The following is a 22,823-nucleotide window of genomic DNA, read 5'->3' as shown; positions in this document are numbered from 1 at the left end:
TGGCAGTGCCGTGCCCTCAGCCCTGCCTCCTGCCTGGTGGTTACCTTCAGGAAAACCCGACGCCGGACCACCCTGGTGGAGATGGTCTCCTCGTCGTCACTCACGCCCTCGCTCTCCCCCAGCTCCTTGTCCAGCTCCTGGTGGATGTGCTTCAGCACAAAGCACAGGGAGCCCTTGACAATGTGCATCACATTCTGACAGCTGACCAGAAAGAAGCCCAGGAGCACTAGGGTGACCAGGAGCTGGGTGATGAAAGTCCACATCCTCACCTCCTCAGCAGCTGGGCCCTCCAGGGACTAGCAGGACTAGGGGTCCGGCTGCTGTGGGGGTCCAGTCTCTCATTCTCCTCTGGGACTCCTGAGTGCCCCTGGGGCCCCTTCCATTCTCTCTCCGCAGGAGACTGGACGGCCTCTCACCACAACTGCCCCGCTGAGTGCCCTCCTACTGAGCTGCCCTAGGCTCTGCCCTCACGCCTGGGTGACATCAGGCCTCGATAATTTTAGCTCCCCAAACCAGCTGCTGGGGCTGTCCAACTGGGCTAGAAGGGAGCTGGCAGGTGCGTCTATCCTGGGCACTGAAAGTGCATGTCAAAGTCACTCTGTGAGTGACTGGTGCCCCGCCCTGTGCTCTTGCCCTCCAGGCCTATGCGAACTACAGGCAGTGCTGCCCAGGAACATGTTCCCTTTCGGGGACTCCAGGAAAGCTGTTCGAGAATGTGGCTACTTGTGTGTTTCCCTGGGCTGTTACTGCCGTGATGAGAACGGAGTTCACCCCCATGCGCAGGGATGGGACTGGCTAATACCCTGGACAGACAGGGGTTTCTTTCAAAAATAGCCCTGGGATGAGTGATTTGCTCAGGCCTAGCCAAATTAGCCCAGTGGGGTCCACACTGGTGGTGGGGCCCCCTGGAAGCCCTTGCAGTTCCCATCAGCCCCGAGGGCCCTCTGCACTCCCCGCCCCCTTTACCGGGCACAGCAACCCTAAACGTAAGCGTGTAACTGGTGTGTCTATTTAAGGCCTGTCCTCAAAGGCTCTTCCCATGCTGGGCTGTCAACGCCCACGAGCAGGAACCATGCGCTTTAAGCTTGTCTTCACAGAGCTGATTCACAAATGCAGCGGGCAGCAGCTGCCGCAGAAAGGAATTTCACTTTCGGGATCAAGCTGTTCCTCTTTGAGTAACAGGGAACAAAGATCTGGGACACAGCCAGCTGACCCTGCAACTCACTCACTGTAAGGGCTGGGAAACCTGGGTACCTTCTCTGGGCCTCAGTTTCCTCCTTCTGTAAAACAGGGACGACTAGGAGTGAGTACTGCTGGCAGGCAGGATTCTACGTGCATTTCATACACTAACCCAGTTAAGCCTTCCGACGACCCTGCCATTTTTCCATTTTACACAGAGGAAATAGAGGCACAGAGAGGTTAAATAACTTGCCTGGTCAAAGAGTAAGGAAATGACTCAAGTTTCAAACTCCCATCACTACACAATACTGCCTTGTTTCAACAAGGAAGCACCTGGAAAAAATAAAAGCCCATGGCACATGCAAAGGAGCTGGGCGCTGGAGAGCATTCACTGTTAGCCCAGATAAGAGTCCAACTTCAGATATTTCCATCTGGGGTCTCAGAGGAGAATGTCCTACAGTCATCTCAGGCTTGCCTTCCTGGCTCCAAATTGGAGGGCATCTCTCTGTCAGTGTTTCCAGAGACTTACTGGAAATACTAGTAAATGGGCTCTTTGGAAACCCTTCAATGGGCCTCATTATCATCTCTGGAGTCCCATCCGATGACGAGGACAACAGCTCACCCACAACATCCAATCCTGTCCTAGATTTGGAAGGCATCAGGCCTGGGGGCCCTTCATAGCCACTCATTCCGACTGGGAAACAGGATCCGGACTCCTCTGGCCCTGACACTGGTTCACTGTGTGACCCTGGAGAAGTTTCTCTGGAACCTCAGTTTCCTCAATGATAAATGAGGCAGTTGGACCCTATGACCTAGAAGGTTTCTCTCATGACCCCCTAGAGTGCCCTTGCTTTTTCCCCAGTCCTCCCATGACCAAAGGCTGACTGCAGAGGGGCCATGCATAAGAAGGCTCCTGGCGTCCTTCTCTTTCCCAAGGATTCAGGATCATAGACCCGGTTAAGAGCACCCATGCTCTCAGCCCAGTGCTTGCTATTAGGAGCAGTAGAAGTGCCAAAGGCTAGCCTGATGGCCAAGAATGCACAGGGTGGTCTGGGGTTAAAAATGGACACAGCTGCCTATCTTGTCCAAGTCACATACTTGGAGGGAAGTATCTAAATAAAACCATATTGGATTCCTAGCAGTTCTTTGCAGCCAGCAGCCCAGCACTATTGTGCAGCTAACCTGGTCGTGGGCGCCCCAAGGTGCCTGCTAGGGCTCAGGTTCAGGTAGGGCAGAGAGAGAAGAGAAAGCAGCAGAGGGGAGAGAGAAGAGGAAAGGGCTCCCAAATGAGGAAACAGTCCTGACTGAACCATAAGAAACCAAATGAGACGCAGAACACATCATTTATGCACACGCTAAAAATGCATATGCACGGAATGGCCATGCAGATTTTATAAAAGAGCATACATTAAAAAGGCACAGCTTAATAAGGTATCTGGGTATTTTGTTTCAAAATAATACGTTGGGGGAGAGAAAAGTGGAGAAGGTATAGATGAAACAAGATTGGCCATAACTGGGTAACTGTACAGCCTGGGTGGAGTGTGCATGGAAATTAATATGCTATTCTGTTTTTGTATTTATTTGCGATTTTTCAAAATAAAAAATTTTTCCAAAAACACATTAAAATGGATGTCTACGGGAGTGGGAATGTTGGGGGGCAAGAGAATGTGAAAGGGGAGTGAAGCTAAAGCAAACAGATAATAAGTACAGCAGGGCAAACCCAAACAGAGGAGGGAGGCCTGAGGTAGGCAGAGACAAGAAGTCAGGAGCGAGGCCAGCAGGCCTCTCCTGGTCCACCTGTGGAGCCCCCCACAGGATCACAGAACTCCTGAGCCAGTGCACCTTGGTGGTAATCCATTCACTCCTCTTTTACCAATGAGGAAACCCAGATGCCGAGAAGAGAGTGGCTTGTCCGTAGCCACACTGACCATGGTGGGACCAGAGTCAGTCTAACACTCAGGTCTCTCTGCTCTACACCCTTCCTAAAACACACCACGGAAAAAGAAAACAAACAAAAACCATGGCTTGGGAATCAGCCAGACCTAACTGCAAAGCCTGCCTCTCATCCTGTGACCTTGGACAAGCGGCTCGACCGTCAGCTGCCACATGGGAATGACAACAGAGACCCGAGGCAGTGTGAACATGACATCATAGGCTGTGTGCCTGGGATGCCCCGTGAATGTTACTTCCTTCCCTCAGCAGAGACCGGGGCTTTGTATCCTTGCTTCTAGAGAAAGTGAAGTCACAGCCACAACTTTTAAAGAAAGGAAGCATGCTTGGCCTGGGGCTTGATGGAATGAGAGGCTGCCCTGGGCCTCAGGCCCCTCCAGTGCTGGCAGGCATCAGCAGGTGCCTCTGTGGGCGTCTCACCTCTGCCATCTGGGAGAAAGTGCTCCGAGCCTCCTGCACCCACTCCTGGTGGCTTTGTCGTCTCCGTTCCCTGTCGGCCTGCAGGCTCTCAGCCTCTGGTTGCTCCTCCCAAATGTGCTCAGTTGCAGACAGCAGGACCTTCTCATACTCCTGAGACCCACTGGGCTCCAGCTCTTTGATGGTGGTGACCGTACTCTGGAATGAGTGTGGGCCACGTACGACCTCCTCTTGCCAGGAACTTTGTGCAGCATCTTGTAGGTATGAGACAATGGAGCCTTCTTCCTCCCAGTCCTGCAATCTGGGGTCCAGGAAGAGAGAAAGGGCACTGGGTCGCCCTTCAGTCTCTGGCCGCTCAGATACCCTCCCCCTCCAGAGCGCTGGCTCCACATCCCATACTGCACACCCAAGGGACGGGACTGCATGAGCAATTACACATGGTCAGCACATAGCTGACTGCCCTGTCCAGAGAGGCACAAGTGGCCCGTTCCTGCTGTCCAGGTGGAGAGGGCCACGGGTACCAGTGCCACTGGCCCATCCCTTTAAGTGGCTGGCTCTTCACCCTGGGCTCCTGAGGCACTTGGCTCACACTGATGGCTGTCACCCAGGTCTCCATGCCCATCACCTCCTCTGCCTCCCTCCAGCCCTCCAGGCCACCTGCACTCCACAGTCCTTATCCCAGTGCTCATCCAATAAGGCGACCACTCTCTCCCCATGGAAACACAATCTTCTATGGCTTCTGGATACCACATTTGCCTGGTTTTCCCCTCTCTCTGGCTACCACTTCTCAGTGTCCTTTGTCAGTTTCTCCTAATTTCTCTGACGTCTGAGCACTGGGCCACCTCAGGCTCAGTTCTCAGACCTCATCTCTACCTACATCTACTTCCTAAGTGAGCTCGTTCAATCCATGGCTTCACATCCCACCTGTGTCCTCATGATGCCCAGGTGTGCACACAGAATCTCTTCCTCAAGCTGCAGATGTATATGCCCAGCTGCCTCCTGAACGTCTTTGCTCTGGGGGGCTCTAACAGGCATCTCAGGGATAGCATGATCAAATCCATACTCCTGACTCCCCCCCCCCCCCCGTTCTGCCCAGTCTTCCCCACCCTGCACTACATAGCCTCTTCATCCTTCCAGTTGTCAGGTCAAGGACATTAGGGAACTCTTAGACTTCTCTCTCTCACACTCCATGTCTTATTTGTCAGCAAACCTCTTGTTTGTTCAACTTTCAAGCATATAACCTGAACACAATCATTTCTTACCACCAGCACTGCCGCCATCTTGGTCCATACTAGTAGCAACTCTTACCTCCTGGCTCATCTCCCTGCCTCTGCCTGACCCCTGGCCCTGTCAGGCTGTTCTCAAGGCAGCTGCCACATCACCTCACTTCCTCTGCTCAAAACCCTCCAGTGGCTCACCATCCCACCCAATGAATGCCAAAGTCTTTCTAGGAACTCAAGGCTGGACGTGTCTGGCCCCATTAGCTCCTTCCATCACTCTGCTGTGATCAGTGACCTTCTCACTGGTCCTCGACTAGGCCATGCATGTTCTACCACAAGACCTTTGCACTGGCTGGGTCTTCTGCTGGATATGTCCCCTCTGGTATTCATATGGTTCACCCCTTAATTCCTTCTGGTCTTCACTCCAACGTCACAGACTCAGGCCTCCCCTGCTACCCAATCCCTCATTTTGGCCATCCCCTCTCCACACAGGTATGTGCATCCCACCCTCTTCCCTCCTTTATTTTCCTTTTTAGCACTATCATCTAACTTTTACCTTTTAAATACTTTCCATTTATTTGGCTTTATCTCATTTATTGTCCATTTCCTCACTAGACCACACACTCTCTGCAGATGGGAGACTTTTCTGTGTTTTGTTCAATGCCACATCTTCAGCACCGAGGCACGTTTATAGGTGCCTGGCACACAGTAGGCACGCAATACATACTGTTGGGTGAGTGAATGACATTCATCTGTCCCCACCGGAGGGCTGACCAAGGACAGAGAGCCAAGCTGTACCACACCCTGCACTGGCACCAGGCCTTCCGGTTCCCCATTTGGTGGCCCTGCTGGGACAGTGGTGCAGCGGCTGGCACATAGTGTGCCCTAAATGCCTGCTGAATGAATGGTTACCACAGGTTGTTGGGTGATGGCCTCTGTCACAGGCATGCCAGTATTTCACTCTACTCAGTCTGTCCAATTCTCCCCACTAAACAAAGGATTCATTTAGGAAACAAAACCCAAACAAAATAAATCCCTGCTGTCTCCTCTTGTAAATGGCTTTCTCTTCCCTCCTACGTCGGTACTTGGGTCACACTGAGTGGACCCGGTCAGACTGGGCTTCTGAGAGGGTCTGAGGGGGGATGTGGGTGGGAAGAGGAAGTGAGAACAGATTTCCCACGGCCTGGCCAGACCTGAGCAACCTGGGTGTGCTGGCTGTGCACAGCCTTCAGGGAGCATGTGAACTCTCTCCTTGCTTTAGGGAAAATCTAGGAAGTGATATGGAGGAAAGGGCCACTGTGGCCCAGTTCCTATGCCAGTCCAGGAAGGCCAAAGTGACCCTCCACATTCTGCCCAGCCCTAGGGTATGGTGGGCCCACTGCCATGGATGTGAGTCGGGCCTGTGGCTTCTACAGCATCTGCAGAAGGCCCTTCTGCCTGAACCATCCAAGCTGCTGTCCCGCTACAGGCACAGGAGCAGCCCAGGAGAATCACCCGTCTCTCAGTAGATGAAAGCTCTGTCCTGCCCCAATAAGCCCACCAGCCTCACACTTTCAAAGGGGGACAGTTTCAAAGGGGGCGCCATTATCAGCTCGGTCACACGCAGGGTGTGAGACTGCCTGAATAACTTCCCTGGGCCCTGCTGCTTCTGGGCTTCTAAATATGGTCTTCAACAGCCAAGCACCCAACAGAAAGGGCCCAGGGCACCTACCCTCAGCTGCACTTTGGAGAGGTGGCTCTACCAAGCCTTACAATCTCTCTCTCCTAGCACCCTTCCCTGTCCCAACGCCCCGGCCTCTCCCCTGCTGGCCACACCCAGGGGCATCCTGGGTGAGGACTGGCCTTTACAGATCACTGCTCCACTCCTACAGGACAGAGGGCTGAGCGAGGGCTGGGTGACTTCACAGGCCAGCCGGCGCCACGCTGAGCTGCTTTGCTCCTGGGCAGTTAGAGCGCAGGGTCAAGGTCAGCAGCAGCACCTGAGCATTCCCTCTGTACTCACTGTCAGGCACCATCTCACCCGAAGCCCAGGAAGACGAAACGTATCCTGTCATGGCAGCCCGGCCCTTACCTGTCCTGGCTGGTCTCCATCACCCGACTCACGCTGGGGGATTCTGTGATGTGGGCTTGCACCCTCTGCTGGCCTGAAACAAGAGACACTTCATTCTCTGAGTCTTGACCTACACCTGTGGAGTCCTCCTGACTCTTATGACCTGGCAGCTTCTCTTCTGACCTCTGACCTTCTTCCTGGTCAAGCAAATCGATAAGGCCATTTGTGGCATCTGAATCCACTGTGTCATCCTCCACAAGGTCCAGAGAGCCCAGCATGGGGCCCTGGGGTCCCTCGGAGAGCACCCCTTCCAGCTTCCACTCATGGCCGGTGGCGTCAGAGTCCTCGGCCTTGCTGCACTCCAGAGAGGAGTCCTCAGCAGTGACCAGGGAGGGTGTGAGGCCCGCGGACCACACCTGCATGTCAGACATCTCCAGCATGGTGTCATGCTCCGTGGCCGCCAATGGGATGGCATCTATGACGGCCACCTCGTTCCAGTACTGGTCTGCACGCAGCGGAGAGGGAAGTGCGTACTGCAGGGAGGCAGGGGACAGCAGCTCGTCCTGCAGCGAGGAGTAACCTGGATGGGCAGACAGAGGGCAACATGCTCCAGAAGCGATTTTTGTCACACACACTTACGTGCAAATCCACACACACGCACACGCCTGTGCGTGCACGCGCGCGCGCGCACACACACACACACACACACAGGCACAGCCATTGAAAATGCATGCACATTCCGGGGAGGGGGCTTTCCAAGCTCCGTGTCCAATGCTCAGGCTTGTGGCTGCTGCCCGGGGCACCAGGGCAGGAGAAACAAGGCTCTGTGGGAGACAGCCAGGAAGTAGGGGGTGGAGACGAGGGATCCTTTGCTGAATGGCAAAGAGAAGAGATTGGAATTCTTTCTTGTCCAGTTCAGAGCGCTAGATCAAGAAGCCTTGAGTCAAGGATTTGTGCTCCAATCTGTCTAACCAGAGGAAAGCCCACTTCTTGACGTCTGGGCAGAAAGAAATGTTGCTCTTTCTTTGCTTGAAACATTCCTTTAGCACAGTCCTTGGGGTATCAGTCAGGAATGTACCTTCAAGGGAGGGTACTGCCCACCCAGGTCTGGGGGCAATAACCAAGCTGCCTTGGAGGGTCTAACGGGGTGCACCGAACACCCACCCTCCGAGCGCTGGTCAAATGGCAAACCATTTGGTTCCAGATGAAGTAACTTTTCCTCAAGTTGCAGACTGGTTCTGGAAATGCTGAGTGCTCTAAAGTGGCACAAGGGAGAGTTCTAAGCATTCAAAATAGGAGGCCAGGTCAGAGGGCAGCAGGAGGCCCCGGCACATCTGCCCTGACACTCCTGGCCCTGCTCAGTTCACACCAGCTCCAGGTCAGCAGTCAGCCAGCTCAGGCCGCTGCATGCATGGCCCGAGGGTCACCACAGCCTGTTCCTCTGGCTGCTCCTTGAGACTGGCTCAGACAAGAGGCCCTGCTAGTCTTCTGGTTGGCTCTGGCACTGGCTCCCTGACGTTCAGCAGCAACTAGGAGCCTGGGTGAGTGGCACGTATACGTGTATGAGGAATCTGAATGTGAGCTGAAAGGGCACGTTCTGTCAGTTGGCCCCTCTGCTCTCCTCCAGCCAGGAGTGTGGGTCCATGGATAGGGCAAAGAGGGCCTCTGCCTCCCCTTCAGAGCTGGTACCCATCTGTGGGTGGGAGAAGGGACCGGAACACAAGCTTCTCCAGTCAGCTCAGCTCGTCTGGGGAACCGGGGTTTAGAGCAGGACCCCTGGGGATGGGCGAGGCCGCCCCTACAGCGTCTCTAAGGACCTCCCTGTGCCAGAGAGGCCCCTAACCTAGCGTTCAGACTCTCCATCCCGCCGTTCACCCCTCACCACCCCACATCCAGCTCTTCCCAGGGCCTGGCCTTTCTTCCGGCCACACGGACCCTCCTATCCCAAGTCTGGAACTCAGCTCCTGTTCTCCCAGTTCTTCTCTACTTGACACAATACCTTCTGCTGCTCTCCTCATTAACTCACTTGTTCAACCAAAAGGTGTGAACTGAGGCCCGCTTACGTGCCAGGTACCGTGTGAAGGGCTGAGGATTACAAACACACCAACGCACACAAACAAGACAGGCTCCCGTCATCCTCTTTTTTCATGACATTTTCCCTGAGACTTCAGCTCACCTTGTTTTGGCAATCTCTGAGCCCATCCTAGGTTCCCTCACTGAGCTGGGTCATGGGACTGTACACCCTTTGAGGGCAGGGGTGGTGTCTCCCTCCTCCTCCCACTTTCTTAGAACAGGATTGGGAATCCGTTGGCCAGAGCGCTCCAGAGTGTGAGGAGGGTACAGGAGCCAGAGTGGATGACCTCAGCCATATTTAGCCAAACCACAACTGCTGACTTAAAGATGTGTTCCAGGAGCCAGGAGCCATGCTGTGTGATTGACATACAGTCTCCCTTAATCTTCCCAGTAGAGTTCTCTCGCTGACCGATCTCTACAAGTCTATGTGATTCCAGGTCCCAAAATGAGAAGGAAGACGAAGAGACCATCAGGTGGTGGGGTGGCTGGGAGGGCAGGGCTGCGTTTGCCAAGACTAAAGGACTCCCCTTTCAGCTCTGGCCAAAAGAGGAGGAACAAAGAGGAGGTGGGAAAGTAGGAAAACTGGGCAGAACAGATCTTCCCATGTTAAGTCAAAGTGACTGTATGTGAAACCATGACCCATTGGGAAACCAGGGCCAAGGGCCTTCAAACCATCCACAGTAATCTCTCTGGAATATATGTGAGCCGAACATTTTAGAGTCAAGTGATTATTCTCTTCTTATTCTTGAGGGCATTATCGTATTATTGCAGTTACTAATTGAGCATCCATTTTGTATAGAACATACCAAATATGTTATTTTTAATTGTCACAACAACCCTACGAGTAAGGCAATATCACTCCTACTTTATAGATTAGGGAACTAGAGGTACAGCAACTAGCTCAGGGCACATAGTAAGAGTGGTCTGGTCTACTAGATTTTGCCATTAGTATCTTTTAAAATTGCTTTATTGAGGTATAGTTGACATACAGTAAGTGCGCATATTTAAAGCAGATAATTTGATGAGTTTCATGAAACCATCACCACAATGAAAAGAGGGATATTCATCACCCTTGAAAGGTGTCTTCATGCTTTATAATCCTTCCTTCTGTGTCCGTGCTCCCAGGTAACCACTGATCTGCTCTCTGACACTATACATTAGTTTGCATTTCCCAGAACTTTACATAAATGGAATTAGACAGTATGTACTTTTTTTTTTAATCTGGCTTCTTTCACTTGGCCTATTTGGGTATCATCCTTGCTGTTGGATGTATTGATGATTTATCCATTGTTACTGCTGAGCTGTATTCCATTAGATGCACCACAGTTTACCCATTTACCTGTTAATCGACATTTGAGTTGCTTCCAGTCCGGGGCTGTTACAAATAAAGCTGCTTGTCTATGTGAACATATGCTTTGTTTCTTTAGGGTACACACCTAGGAGTAGCATGGCTGGATCATATGATAGGTGTACTTTAACGTCTTAAGAAACAAAAGTGCTGGTCCGGGAGTTCGAGCCCCGCGTCGGGCTCTGGGCTGATGGCTCGGAGCCTGGAGCCTGTTTCCGATTCTGTGTCTCCCTCTCTCTCTGCCCCTCCCCCGTTCATGCTCTGTCTCTCTCTGTCCCAAAAATAAATAAACGTTGAAAAAAAAGAAACAAAAGTGCTTTCCAAATTGGCTGTTTCATTTTACATTCCCACCAGCAATGTTATGAGAGTGCCAGTTCCTCCCTATCCTCAGTGACACCTGGTATGATCAACCTTTTTCATTTTAGCCATTCTGACAGGGGTGTAGTGGTATCTCCTTGTATTTCCCTAATGGGTATTAGTGTTGAACACCTTTTTATGTGTTTCTTTGCCATCTTTGTATCTTCGGGGTTAACTGTTCAAATCTGCTCTGCTAAAAACTGGGTTGTTTGTTTTCTTATTATTGAGTTTTGAGAGTTCTTTACATATTCTGGATACAAGTCTTATATCAGATGATTATTTCCAGTATTTTTTCCCAAACCGTAGCTTATCTTTTCACTTTCACAATAGTGTATTTTGAACAGCAGGTTTTTGTTTCTGATGAAGCCCAATTTACCAATTTGTTCTTTTACAGATTGTACTTATGGAGTTGGGGCTAAGAAATCTTTGCCTTACCCAAGATTTCTAAGGTTTTCTTTCATGTTTTCTTCTAGAAGTTTTATAGTTCTATGTTTATTTCTAGAAGTTTTTATGTTCAGTTGTACATTTAGTCTACCATCCCTTTTGAGTTAAATTTTGTATATGCTGATGCAAGGTAGGAATCCAAGTTCATTTTTGCTTATGAATATCCAATTGTTCCAGCCCCACTTGTAAAAATTATCCTTTATCCACCAAACTGCCTTTATACTTTTGTTGAAAATCAGTTGTTCATATATATATATATGGATCTGTTTCTGGACTCCATTCTGATCCACTAATTCATTCATCTTTATGACAGTACCACAACTGTAATAATTACTGTAGCTTTGTAATGAATCTTGAAGTCAGGTAGTGTGAGTCCTCCAATTTTGTTCATTTTCAAAGTTGTCTTGGATATTCTAGGTCCTTTACATATGAATTTTAGAACGACTTTGTTTACAAAAAAAGCCTACAGGGGTTTTGATCGGGATTGCATCAAACATACAGATCCGTTAAAGGAGAACTGACAATATCAAGTCTTCTGACCCATTAACAAGGTGCACCTCTACATGTATTTAGGTCTTCTTCAACTGCTTTCAGCAATGTTTTGTAGTTTCCAATGCATAAGTCTTTCATTTTATCAGATTTTTCTCCAAGTATTTCAATGTTTTCAATGTTATTGTAAATGATATTCTTTTCAAAATTTCAATTTAAAATTGTTCACTGCTAGGATAAAGAATATAGAAATTCAATTGATTTTAGATACTGAACTTGTATCCTGCAACCTTACTAAACACACTTATTAATCACTTTTTGTAGATTCCATTAGATTTTTTATATTGGTGATCTTATTGTCTGTGACTAGAGACAGTTTACTTCTATCTTTCCAATCTGGTTGCTTTATATTTCTCTTGCTTATTGTACTGGCTAGCATCTGTATTTTTTTTTTTAATTTTACTTAAATCCAAGTTAGTTAACATATAGTGCAATAATGGTTTCAGGAGTAGAATTTAGTGATTCATTGCTTGCATATAATACCCAGTGCTCATCCCAACAAATGCCCTCCTTAATGTCCATCACCCATTTATCTCATCCCCCCACCCAACACCCCTCAAGCAACCCTCAGTTTGTTCTTTGTATTTTAAGAGTCTCCTATGGTTTGCCTCCTTGTTTTTATATTATTTTTCCTTTCCTTCCCCATGTTCATCTATTTTGTTTCTTAAATTCCACATATATTTATTTTTGTCTGAAAAATACAATTTCTCTGAATCATATATTTATCTTTCTCTGACTTGTTTTGTTTAACATAATACATTCTAGCTCTATCCACATTGTTGCAAATGGCAAGATTTCATTTTTTTCATCACCGAATAATATTCGTGTGTGTGTGTGTGTGTGTACCACATCTTCTTTATCCATTCATCAGTCGATGGAAATTTGGGCTCTTTCCATAATTTGGCTATTGTTGATGGTACTGCTATAAACATTGGGATGCATATGACCCTTCAATTCAGCATTTTTGTATCTTTTGGATAAAAACCCGGTAGTGCAATTGCTGAGTCATAGGGAAGCTCTATTTTTAATTTTTTGAGAAACCTCCATACCGTTTTCCAGAGTGGCTGCACCAGATTGCATTCCCACCAGCAGTGCAAAAGTGTTCCTCTTTCTCTGCATCCTTGCCAACATCTCTTGATCCTGAGTTGTTAATTTTAGCCATTCTGACAGGTGTGTGGTGGTATCTCATTGTGGTTTTGATTTGTATTTTCCTGATGATGAGTGATGTTGAGCATCTTTTCATGTGTCTGTGAGCCATCTGGATGTCTTCTTTGGAAAAGTGTCTGTTCCTGTCTTTTGCTCATTTTTTCACTGGATTATTTGTTTTTTCAGGTGTGAGTTTGATAAATTCTATATAGATTTTGGATAGTAACCCTTTATCTGATATGTCATTTGCAAATATCATCTCCCATTTCCATTTGGTTGCCTTTTAGCTCTGTTGGTTATTTCCTTTGCTATGCAGAAGTTTTTATCTTGAGGAGGTCCCAATAGTTCATGTTTGCTTTTATTTCCCTTGCCTCTGGAGACATATCTAGTAAGAAGTTGCTGTGGCTGAGGCCAAAGAGGTTAGCATCCCTAATGTTGAACAAAAGCAGTGAGAGTAGGCATCATTGTCTTGTTACTACGTAACATTCAGTTCATCAATTCATAAGCATTGAGTCTCTTACCATTAATGTAATGTTAGCTTTAGGTTTTTTATAGATATGATTTATCAGGTTGAATGAATTCCTTTCTATTCCTACTTTGCTAGGAGCTTTTTGTTTGTTTTCTAACAAGGAATGGATGTTGGAATTGTTAAATACTTTTTCTGCATCTATTGTGGTAATCATATGCTTTTTCTTTTTTAGTTTATTAATCTGATGAATTACATTGATTTGTCATTTATATTCTTTTAAATTTGTTAAGGTGTGTTTTATGGCCCAGATTATGGCCTACTTTGGTGAATGTACCATGTGAGCTTGAGGAGAATGTGTGTTCTGCTGTTGTTGGATGAAGTAGTCTACAAATGCCAGTTACATCCAGCTGATGATGGTGGTGTTGACCAATTTTCTGCCTACTGGGTCTGTCCATTTCTGATACAGGGCTGTTGAAGTTTCCAACTCTGATAGTGGATTCATCTATTTCTCCTTCTTGCTCTCTCAGTTTTTGCCTCTCATAGTTTGATGCTCTGTCGTTAGGCACATACATGTTAAGGATTATTAGGTCTTCTTGGAGAATTGATCCCTTTATCATTATGTAATGCTCCTCATTATCTCTGATAATTTTCTTTGCTTTGAAGTCTGCTCTGTATGAAATTAATCTAGCTTCTCCTACACTCTTTTGATTAGTATTAACATGATGTATTTTTGTCCATGTATTTACTTTTAATCTACATGTGTCTTTATATTTAAAGTGGGTTTCATGTAGACAAGATGTATTTTTTGATCCATTCTCACAGTCTTTTAATTGGTACACTTAGACCACTGACTCTCAAAGTGTTTACTGATAGTTGGATTAATATCTATCATATTACTGTTTTCTATTTGTTGCCCTTGTTCTTTGTTCCTATTTTTGTCTTCTACTCTTTTTCTGCCTTTTGTGGTTTTAATTGAGCATTTTATATTCTATCTTTTCTCCTTTCTTAGCATATTATTTATGCTTCTTTAAAAAATTTTTTAGTGGTTATCCTAGAATTTGCAATATACACTTCTATAGTCCACTTTCAAATAGCAGTATAGCACAGGTAGTGTGAGTTCCTTACAACAAAATGATCTTAATTCCTCCCTCTCATCCCTTCTACCATTGCTGTGCTATCACTTGTTGTTCATTTCACTTATGTATAAGCACATATATATGTGCGTGTGTGTATGTGTACATGCATAAGATACGTACAGAAGCATACATAATTGAATACATTACTGCTATTAAACTGTAGATCAGCTAAGAGCAAGAAAACTTAAATTTTTATTTAATTTTCACTTAATCTTTCTTTGATGCTCTTCCTAACTTTATGTACGTTCAGGTTTCTCACCTATATTGTTTTCCTTCTCTCTAAAGAACTTCTTTCAATACTTTTTGCAAGACAGGTCTGCTGGCAACAAATTCCCTCAATTTTTGGTTGTCTGGGAAGTCTATTTCTCTTTCACTTTTGAAGTATGATTTTATAGGATACAGAATTCTATGTTGGTGTTTTTTCCTCTCAACACTAAATATTTCACTCCACTGTCTTCTTGTCTGCATGGCTTCTAGGAGAAGTCAGATGTAATATTATCTTTGTTCCTTTATAGGTAAGGTGGTTTTTTTCACTATCCTCCCCCCTCAGAATTTTTTTCCTTTCTCTTTGACTTTGTGTGATTTGAAAATGAGGTTGAAAAGTATAGTTTTGGGCATTTATCCTACTGTATTCTCTGAGCTTTCTGGATCTGTGGGTTGGTGTCTGATACTAATTTGGGGTAAATTCTCAGTCATTATTATTTTTTCAAATATTTATTCATTCCTTTCTTTCTTCCCCATCTGGTATTGCCATTATACATATGTTATACCTTCTGTAGTTGTCCCAAACTCCTTGTATATTCTATTCTTTTTTTTTTTTTTTTTTTTTTTTTTGTCTTTGTTCTCTTTACTTTTTGGTTTTGGAGGTTCCTGTTGACAGAGCCTCAAGTTCGGAGATCCTTTCCTCAGCTGTGTCCAGTGCACTAGTAAGCCCATCAAAGGCATTCTTCATTTCTGATACAGTGCTATCTCTAGTATTTCTTGCTGGTTCTTTTTTAGGATTTCCATCATTCAGCCCATCTGTTCCTACATGCTGTCTACTTTACCCATTAGAGCTCTAGCATATTCATCACAGGGGCTTTTCCTATTTTTTAAAATGTTTATTTATTTTTTTTGAGAGAGTGATAGAGCATGAGCAGGGGAGGGCAGAGAGAAAGGGAGACACAGAATGTGAAGCAGGTTCCTAGCTCTGAGCTGTCTTCCCAGAGCCTGACACAGGGTTTGAACTCACATACCATAAGATCATGACCTGAGCCAAAGTCAGACACTTAATCGACTGAGCCACCCAGGCACCCCAATCATAGTTGTTTTAAATTCCCAGTCTGGTAATTCCAACACCCCTTGCCATGTCTGGTTCTAATGCTTGCTCTGTCTCTTCAAACTGTGTTTTTTTTGCCTTTTAGTACATCTTACACCTTTTCCTTGAAATCCAGATATGATATCCTGGATAAAGGAACTGCTGTAAATAGGCCTTTAGTAATGCAGTGGTGAAGTGTGGGGGAAGGGGAAGCATTCTATAGTCCTATGATTAAGTCTCAGACCTTTAGTAAGCCTATGCCTCTGGACTGTGAACTTGACAAGTATTACAAAAATTTCCCTTTACTTTAGATGGGAAAAGATGGCTAGCATGGGCTGGAGTTAGGTATTTTATTTTCTTTCTCCCAAGAGGAAGGCTAGCTGACTGGAGTTGGGTAGTTCCCTCCCCCCAGATCAGTTAGGCTCTGATAGTAACCCCAGGGTGTTAAGCTCTCCTTAAGTAGTTTCCTGAAGGCAGGCCTTGTTAAGAACAACAGTGCTCTGGCATAATTAAAAATAGTTCCTTTTCTCCTCCCCCTGCTGGAAGCACAAGGGGATTTTCCTGATAATTTATTGTGGGAAACTGGTTGAACCTTCTGGAGGTAAATCTCACAAAATTATGCACCGCCCCCTCCCCAGACCAAGTCCCCCTGAAGTTTTTAAATTCTCAGAGTTGTCTACACTGAGCCTCCAGCAATTTGTCAGTTATAGTTCTGGTTTTCCTACCCCAGCATGGGCTCCTGAGGTGGTTTCCACTCATGAGTCCCTGCTCTGGTAAATTCATATTCTCCATATCCCCCCGTCAGACTCTCCAGTTTTGGGGGCAGCAAATTTGCCTTGTGCCCTTACCTCTCTTACAGATCCTAGAAGAATTGATGTTTCAGTCTATTCAGCTTCTTACTTGTTAGCACATACAGAGTGGCAGCTTCCAAGCTCATTACATGGAGAAGCAGATATTGATATATCTTAGAATGTTAAACCACCCTTGCATTCCTTGGATAAACCCCACTTGGTCATAATGTATTATCCTTTTACATATCCTGTTGGATTTGACTTGATAAAATTTAAATTTTTTGCATAAATGTTCATGAAGGATATTGGTCTATAGCTTTCTAATAATATTTCCCCTCCTAATATCATGGTAATGCTGGCCTCATAGAATGAGTGGGCAAGTATTATATTCTTTTACATTTTCTACATGAATTATTTCTTCCTTAGATGTTTGGTGGATTTTACCAGTGATGCCATCTAGGCTTGCTGTTTTCTTTGTAGAAATTTTAAGTATTAATTTAGTTTAATATATATAGGGCTATTAGGGTCACCTATTTCTTTCTATGAGCTTTGATAACATATCTTTCAAAGATTTGTCAATTTCATCTATGCTTTCAGTTATTGGCATAAAACTGTCATAACCATCCCTTATCATCTTTTTACTATCTATAGAATTTGTAGTGACATGACCTCTCTTATTCCTGATATTGGTAATTTTTGTCTTCTCTTTTTCTTTACCAGTTTGGCTAAAGGTCTGTCAATTTTATCAATCTTTTCAAAGAACCAACGTTTGATTTTATTGATTTTCCCTAGTTTTTTGTTTGTTTTCTGTTTTCAGTTTCAGAGATATCTACTCTGACCTTTATTATTTCCTTTCTTCTGGTCATTTTGGGTTTAATTTGTTCTTCTCTTTCTAATATCTTAAGGTAGAAGCTGAGGTCATTGATTTGAGAATGTTTCTCCTTTCTTTTGTGGACAGTTAGTGACATAAATTCCCCCCTAAGTACTGCCTTACTGGTGTAGGATAAGCCCTGACTGGTGGGTTTTGTTTCCTTTTTTTTTTTTTCCTTTTTATAATGCAAGTGTCTGACCTAAGCTTTGATTGCCTATATTTCCCCTTCAAAGATGGCTACCTCAAATAAACACATTGCCAACCACATGACTAGATAAAGGGCCAGGCCACCCTTCCCCACTGAATCTCCCTTGTTATGGAGACCTCAGTTGATTTCAATGACTGACCATTTGGGCCACTTGATTTTTCTTTTCTCATGCTTGAAATTCCCACTCTTATGTTTTAAATTTACCAATAAAGAGTGAGCCCATGAAACCCTAGGCCTCCACTTTCAACCCCCTAAATAGAGAACCCTAGCCCTGAGCTTGTTCTCTTCTCTCTTTTTTTCCCCTGACAACTGTGCTGTGTGGCCCTAAGTATGCTGTGTAATTTTCAGGTTCTGTAACTAATAAATCTTTTCCCCCTGAAGTTTCCTGGTGGTTATTGCTAACGGGCATCTTGCAGTCATAACAAGAACCACATGGGTCGGTCCAGCCACAATATTAGCTATTGATAGGCTGAGTCCAACACACAAGAACTGGAATCCTATAAATTTTGATATCTTGTGTTTTTCTTTACATTCATTTCAGAATATGTTCTAATTTCTCTTTTACTCTCTTGTTTGACCCATGAGTTATTTAGAAGTGTATTATTTGGTTTCCAAATATTTAAGATTTTCCAGATTTTTTGTTATTGTTTTCTAATTTAATTTCACTGTGGTCAGAGAACATGCTTTGTATATCTCAAATGCTTTTAAATCTAAGACTTACTTTATGGTCTATAATATGGTCCATGTTAGTGTAAGTTTCAGATGCAACTGAAAAGAATATGCATGCTACTGTTATGGAGTGGAATATTTATAACTGTCAACAATAAAGGTCATGCTGGATGGTAGTGTTTTTCAAATCTTCTATATGTTTACTGATTTTTCTACTTGTTCTATCAATTATTAAGACGGGGTACTAAAGTCTCCATTATAACTGTGGTTTTGTCTACTTGTCATTGCAGTTTTCCCAGGTTTTGCTTCATGTATTTGAAAGCTATCTTACTAGGTACATAAGTATTTAGGATTGTTATGTGCTTGAACTACTTATGAAATTATTTTCTTCATCTCTGGTAATACTCTTTGTTCTAAAACCCACTTGTTTGATATTAATACAGCCATTCCAGTTGTCTTTTGATTAGTGTTAGCACAGTTTATCTTTTCTCATCCTTTTAAGGACTTTGTGTTTGAAGAGGATAGTTGAGATTTACCTATATATTCATTATGACTATCTCTGCCTTTTCATTGGGGTATTCAGACCATTTACATTTAATGAGATTGTTAGGTTTAGGGGTGCCTGGGTGACTCAGTTGGTTATGCATCCAACTCTTGATTGTGGCTCAGGTTGTAATCTTGCGGTTCATGAGATCAAGCCCCATGTTGGGCTCTACACTGACAGTGTGGAGCCTGCTTGGGATTCTCTTTCTCCCCCTCTCTCTGCCCCTCCCTCACCTGTGTGCACATGTTCTCTCTCTCAAAATATATAAACTTTATTTAAAAATGTGTTTAGGTTTAAATCTATTACTTGCTAATTTCTACTTTCTTTGTCCCATCTGTTCTTCTCTTTTTTCTTCCTTTATGTCTTTTGAATTAATTGAAATTTATTATGACTCCATCTGATCTATTTGGATGAATTATTAGGTACAATTCTTTGTTTTATTATTTCAATAGTTGCTTTAAGGCTTATAACACACATCCTTGACCTATCATAGTCTACTTTGAAGTGAAATTATACCACTTGGTATATAGTATTAGCACCTTACAATAGTACACTTCTATTTTTCCCCTCTTGACTTTTTGACTTTTGTACTATTGTTGTCATACATTTCACTTTCACATGTGTTATGAACCCAACATTATATCATTGTTATTTTTGTTTACACAGTTATCTTTTAAAGAGATTTCAATAATGAGGAAATAATGTAACTAATTAGAAAATTATGTATTTATCCTTGCAGTTAATGTTTTTGGCATTGTTAATTCCTTCTTGTAGATCCATATTTCTGTCTGATATCATTTTTCTTTGGCCTGAAAGACTTTTATTATTTTATTTATTTATTTGTTTGTTTATTTATTTTTAAAGTAGTCTTCATGTCCAGGGTGGAGCCCAATGTGGGGCTCAAACTCACGACCCTGAGCTCAAGACCTGAGTTAAGATCAAGAGCTGGATGGATGCTTAACTGACTGAGCCACCCACATGCCCCTATTGTTTCTTTTTTAATATTGCTTGAAGCATGGGTCTCCTGGGGATGAATTTGCTTTCATTTTTGAAAGCTACTTTTGCTAGGCATAGAGTTATAGGTCAGAGATGCTCTTTAAAGATTGAGTCTACTTTAAAGATGTTGCTCCACTGTCTTTGCACTTGCACTGTTTCCAACAAGAAGTTTGATGTCATTCTTATCTTTTTAAAAAGTCTTTTTTACGTTTATTTATTGAGAGACAGAGTGCGAGCAGTGAAAGGGCAGAGAGAGAGGGAGGGAGAGCATCCCAAGCAGGCTCTAAGCCATCAGCATGAAGTCCAACACAGGTCTCAATCCCACGAACATGAGATCATGACCTGGGTCAAAATCAAGAGTCAGATGCTCAACTGACTGAGCCACCCAGGCACCACTGATGTCATCCTTATCTTTTGTTCTTTCATACATAATATGTCCCTTTTTCTTTGGCTGCTTTCAAGACTTTCTCTATCACTAGTTTGACCAATTTGCTTAAAATATGCCTTGGCATCATTGTGTCCATTTTTCTTGTACGTGTGGTTCACTGAACTTCTTGGATTTGTGTAATCTTCTTGGATTAGTTAGTTTTTGACAAATTTGGACATTTTTCAACCCTTATTTATTCAAATGTTTTTTCACCCATTCTCTGTTGGAAACTATTTCCACATATATAAGGCCACTTGAAAGTGTCCCATAGCTCACTGATGCTTAAAATTTTTTTCTTGGGGCACTTGGGTGGCTCAGTTGGTTGAGCATCCAGCTTTGGCTCGGGTCATGATCTCATGGTTCGTGAGTTTGAGGTCCACATCGGGCTCTGTGCTGAAAGCTCAGAGCCTGGAGCTGCTTTGGATTCTGTGTCTCCCTCTCTGTCCGCCCCTCCCCTGCTCATGCTCTGTCTCTTTCTCTCAAAAATAAAGATTAAAAAAAAAATTCTTTTCTTTCTGTGTTTCATTTTGAAGAGTTTTTATTGCTATGTTGTCAGATTCCTTAATCTTTTCTTCTGTAACGTCAAATCTCATTCAGTGTATTTTTCATCCTACACATTATAGTTTCATCTCTAGAAGACTGGTTTGAATCTTTTAAAAATATTTTCTGTCTCTCCTTAACTTTTTGGACACCTTAAATACAGTTATAATAACTGTTTTAACATTCTTGTATGCTAATTCTAACATCTGTTTCAGTTTAGAGTTAGTGTCAATTGATTTTCTCTTTATTACAGGTCACACTTTCCTGTCTCTCTGTATGTCTGGTAATCTTTAACTGGATGTCAGACATTGTAAATTTTACCTTGGTGGGTGTTGGATATTTCTGTATTCCTATAAACATTCTTGAGCTTTGTTCTGTTATGCAGTTAAGTAACTTGGAAACAGTCTGATCCTTTTGAGGTTTGCTTTCAAGGTTGATTAGATAGGGGTGGAGCATTGATCAATGTAGGACTAGTTACTCTCCATTTCCAGGTAAGGCCCTTTTTTGTTTCCTATGCAATGTTTCTGAATGATCCATCTGACTGTCGGGAATAGCTGATTAATACTCAACCAAAACTTGCAGGGGATCCTCTGAAGAGCTCCAGGATTCTTCAAGCAGCTATGTTTTCTCTGGCACTGTATATATATCTTGGCAACTCTAGCTGCTCCTTTCTCTCTGGATTCTCAACGTCTCCTCAACCCAGGGAAACTTCTTGGATTTCTCTGCCCTATGTCATGACCTAGAAACTAGCAATTACAGAGTTTTCCTCAATTATTTCCTAGGTCCCATAGATCACTGCCTTTTGTTTACTGTGTCTAAAGTCTTGAAAACCATTATTTCCTATATTTGGCCCTTTTTTTTTTTTTTTTTTGGCTGTTTTAAGCAGGAGGGTATATTCAGTCCTTAATACCTCATTTTGGCCAGCAGTGGAATGCATCCTCTTTTTTAAAAATTCATTTAAGTAATCTCAGCACCCTCGGTGGGGCTTGAAATCATGACCCCGAGATCAAGAGTCACACACTCCACTGATTGAGCCAGCCAGGTACCCCAGAAGTGGAATGCATCTTAAATAGCCCCTCAATAATAGCCAAGTGAGTATTCTGTAACTTTTGGGAATCTCAGTAAGACCTGATAAGGACCAGGAGAGGGTAGCTCTACTGGCCACAGAATACTGGAGGCTCATTCTTGGGTATCCTTTGGGACTTATCCTCCTTAAAACTTCCATGGTGGTCACTTCATGGAATGTCACACAAATGAAATGTGTCCACGAAGAAAACGCATGCACATCTGCTCCCAGGACTTCCTGCCTTTTCTTTATTCTGGGGCCTCTCCTCTAGTAATAATGTTTAGGGTGTATGCCTTGCTTCTCCCTCTCAGTCTCCAGAGGACACCCACTGATCTATCCACATCCTCACAAGCTTGGATCTGAGACCATAGATGGTCATACTCAGTGCCAGTGGTGATTACTATTAAGTCAGAACAATGTTCATAAGGCCTGAGCACATCATCATGAGGATTATCTCACAAGATCTGGGATGGATCAGACTATAATAAGGTCTGCTGTGTCCCCTAGTTGAATTTTAGAAGTGCCTGTCTTTCTCACAGTCACACGTGGCTCTGCCACATGGGAGCCACCAGCCCACCCTTCAGTCTAGAGCTCTCCTCTCCAGAGTTGCATTTTGGGGAAATCAGGTAAGAGGCAACTATACATACTGCTTTGGGGCAGAGCACAGGCCAGCAGTTCCTCCCTAAGTCTCCATCTCAGGTTATCCTGCTGGGTCTCTGCTAACCAAGACATAATGATCACCCTCATAGTTTAATGTTAGTAGCCAGCTAGACAAGGAGGGGCAGCCAACCTGGCCTCAGACAAAAGCCATACTCACTAGTTGTGATTAGGAGCTGACAGAAGTAAAACACATTTTCTTTCTAAGAAGACATTACTATGTGTCCAATTTATCAAACCAATGGACCTGACAAGTGTGGATGTGAGATGTCCATTTTTCCTTTTATATGAGAAATCTGATTTCTCTTTTAGAAACATCTTTTTCATTCATTCATTCATTCATTCATTCATTCATTCATTCTTTTTTTTTTTTTTTTTTTTTTTTTGCTTTATAGGCAATTTTTTTCTTTACGTATATT

The 22,823-nt window shown here is 44.2% G+C and overlaps 1 protein-coding gene across 24 annotated transcripts in view; it reads right to left on the bottom strand.

The window, feature by feature from the left end:
* The window catches only part of ANK1 (ankyrin 1), a 217,477-nt gene that overhangs the window by 10,744 nt on the left and 183,910 nt on the right, over nucleotides 1–22,823 (bottom strand). For 18 of the 24 annotated variants that reach the window (XM_086703610.1, XM_086703617.1, XM_086703607.1 and 15 more), the window contains 2 exons: nucleotides 6,838–7,396; nucleotides 3,550–3,847 (listed from right to left, as the gene is read on the bottom strand). In XM_086703610.1, coding sequence (XP_086559736.1) covers nucleotides 3,550–3,847; nucleotides 6,838–7,396 — 857 coding nt within the window. Of the gene's footprint in view, nucleotides 1–44; nucleotides 518–3,549; nucleotides 3,848–6,837; nucleotides 7,397–22,823 lie in introns of those variants that run through there. The other 6 variants (XM_086703626.1, XM_086703625.1, XM_086703627.1 and 3 more) reach the window with 4 other exon arrangements.

Source organism: Puma concolor, chromosome B1 (assembly GCF_028749965.1).
Source record: "Puma concolor isolate L17-30 chromosome B1, mPumCon1.1.hap2, whole genome shotgun sequence".
Classification (NCBI taxonomy): Eukaryota; Metazoa; Chordata; class Mammalia; order Carnivora; family Felidae; genus Puma; species Puma concolor.
The sequence above is the reverse complement of the archived record's forward strand: the minus strand, read 5'-3'. Positions and strand labels throughout refer to the sequence as shown.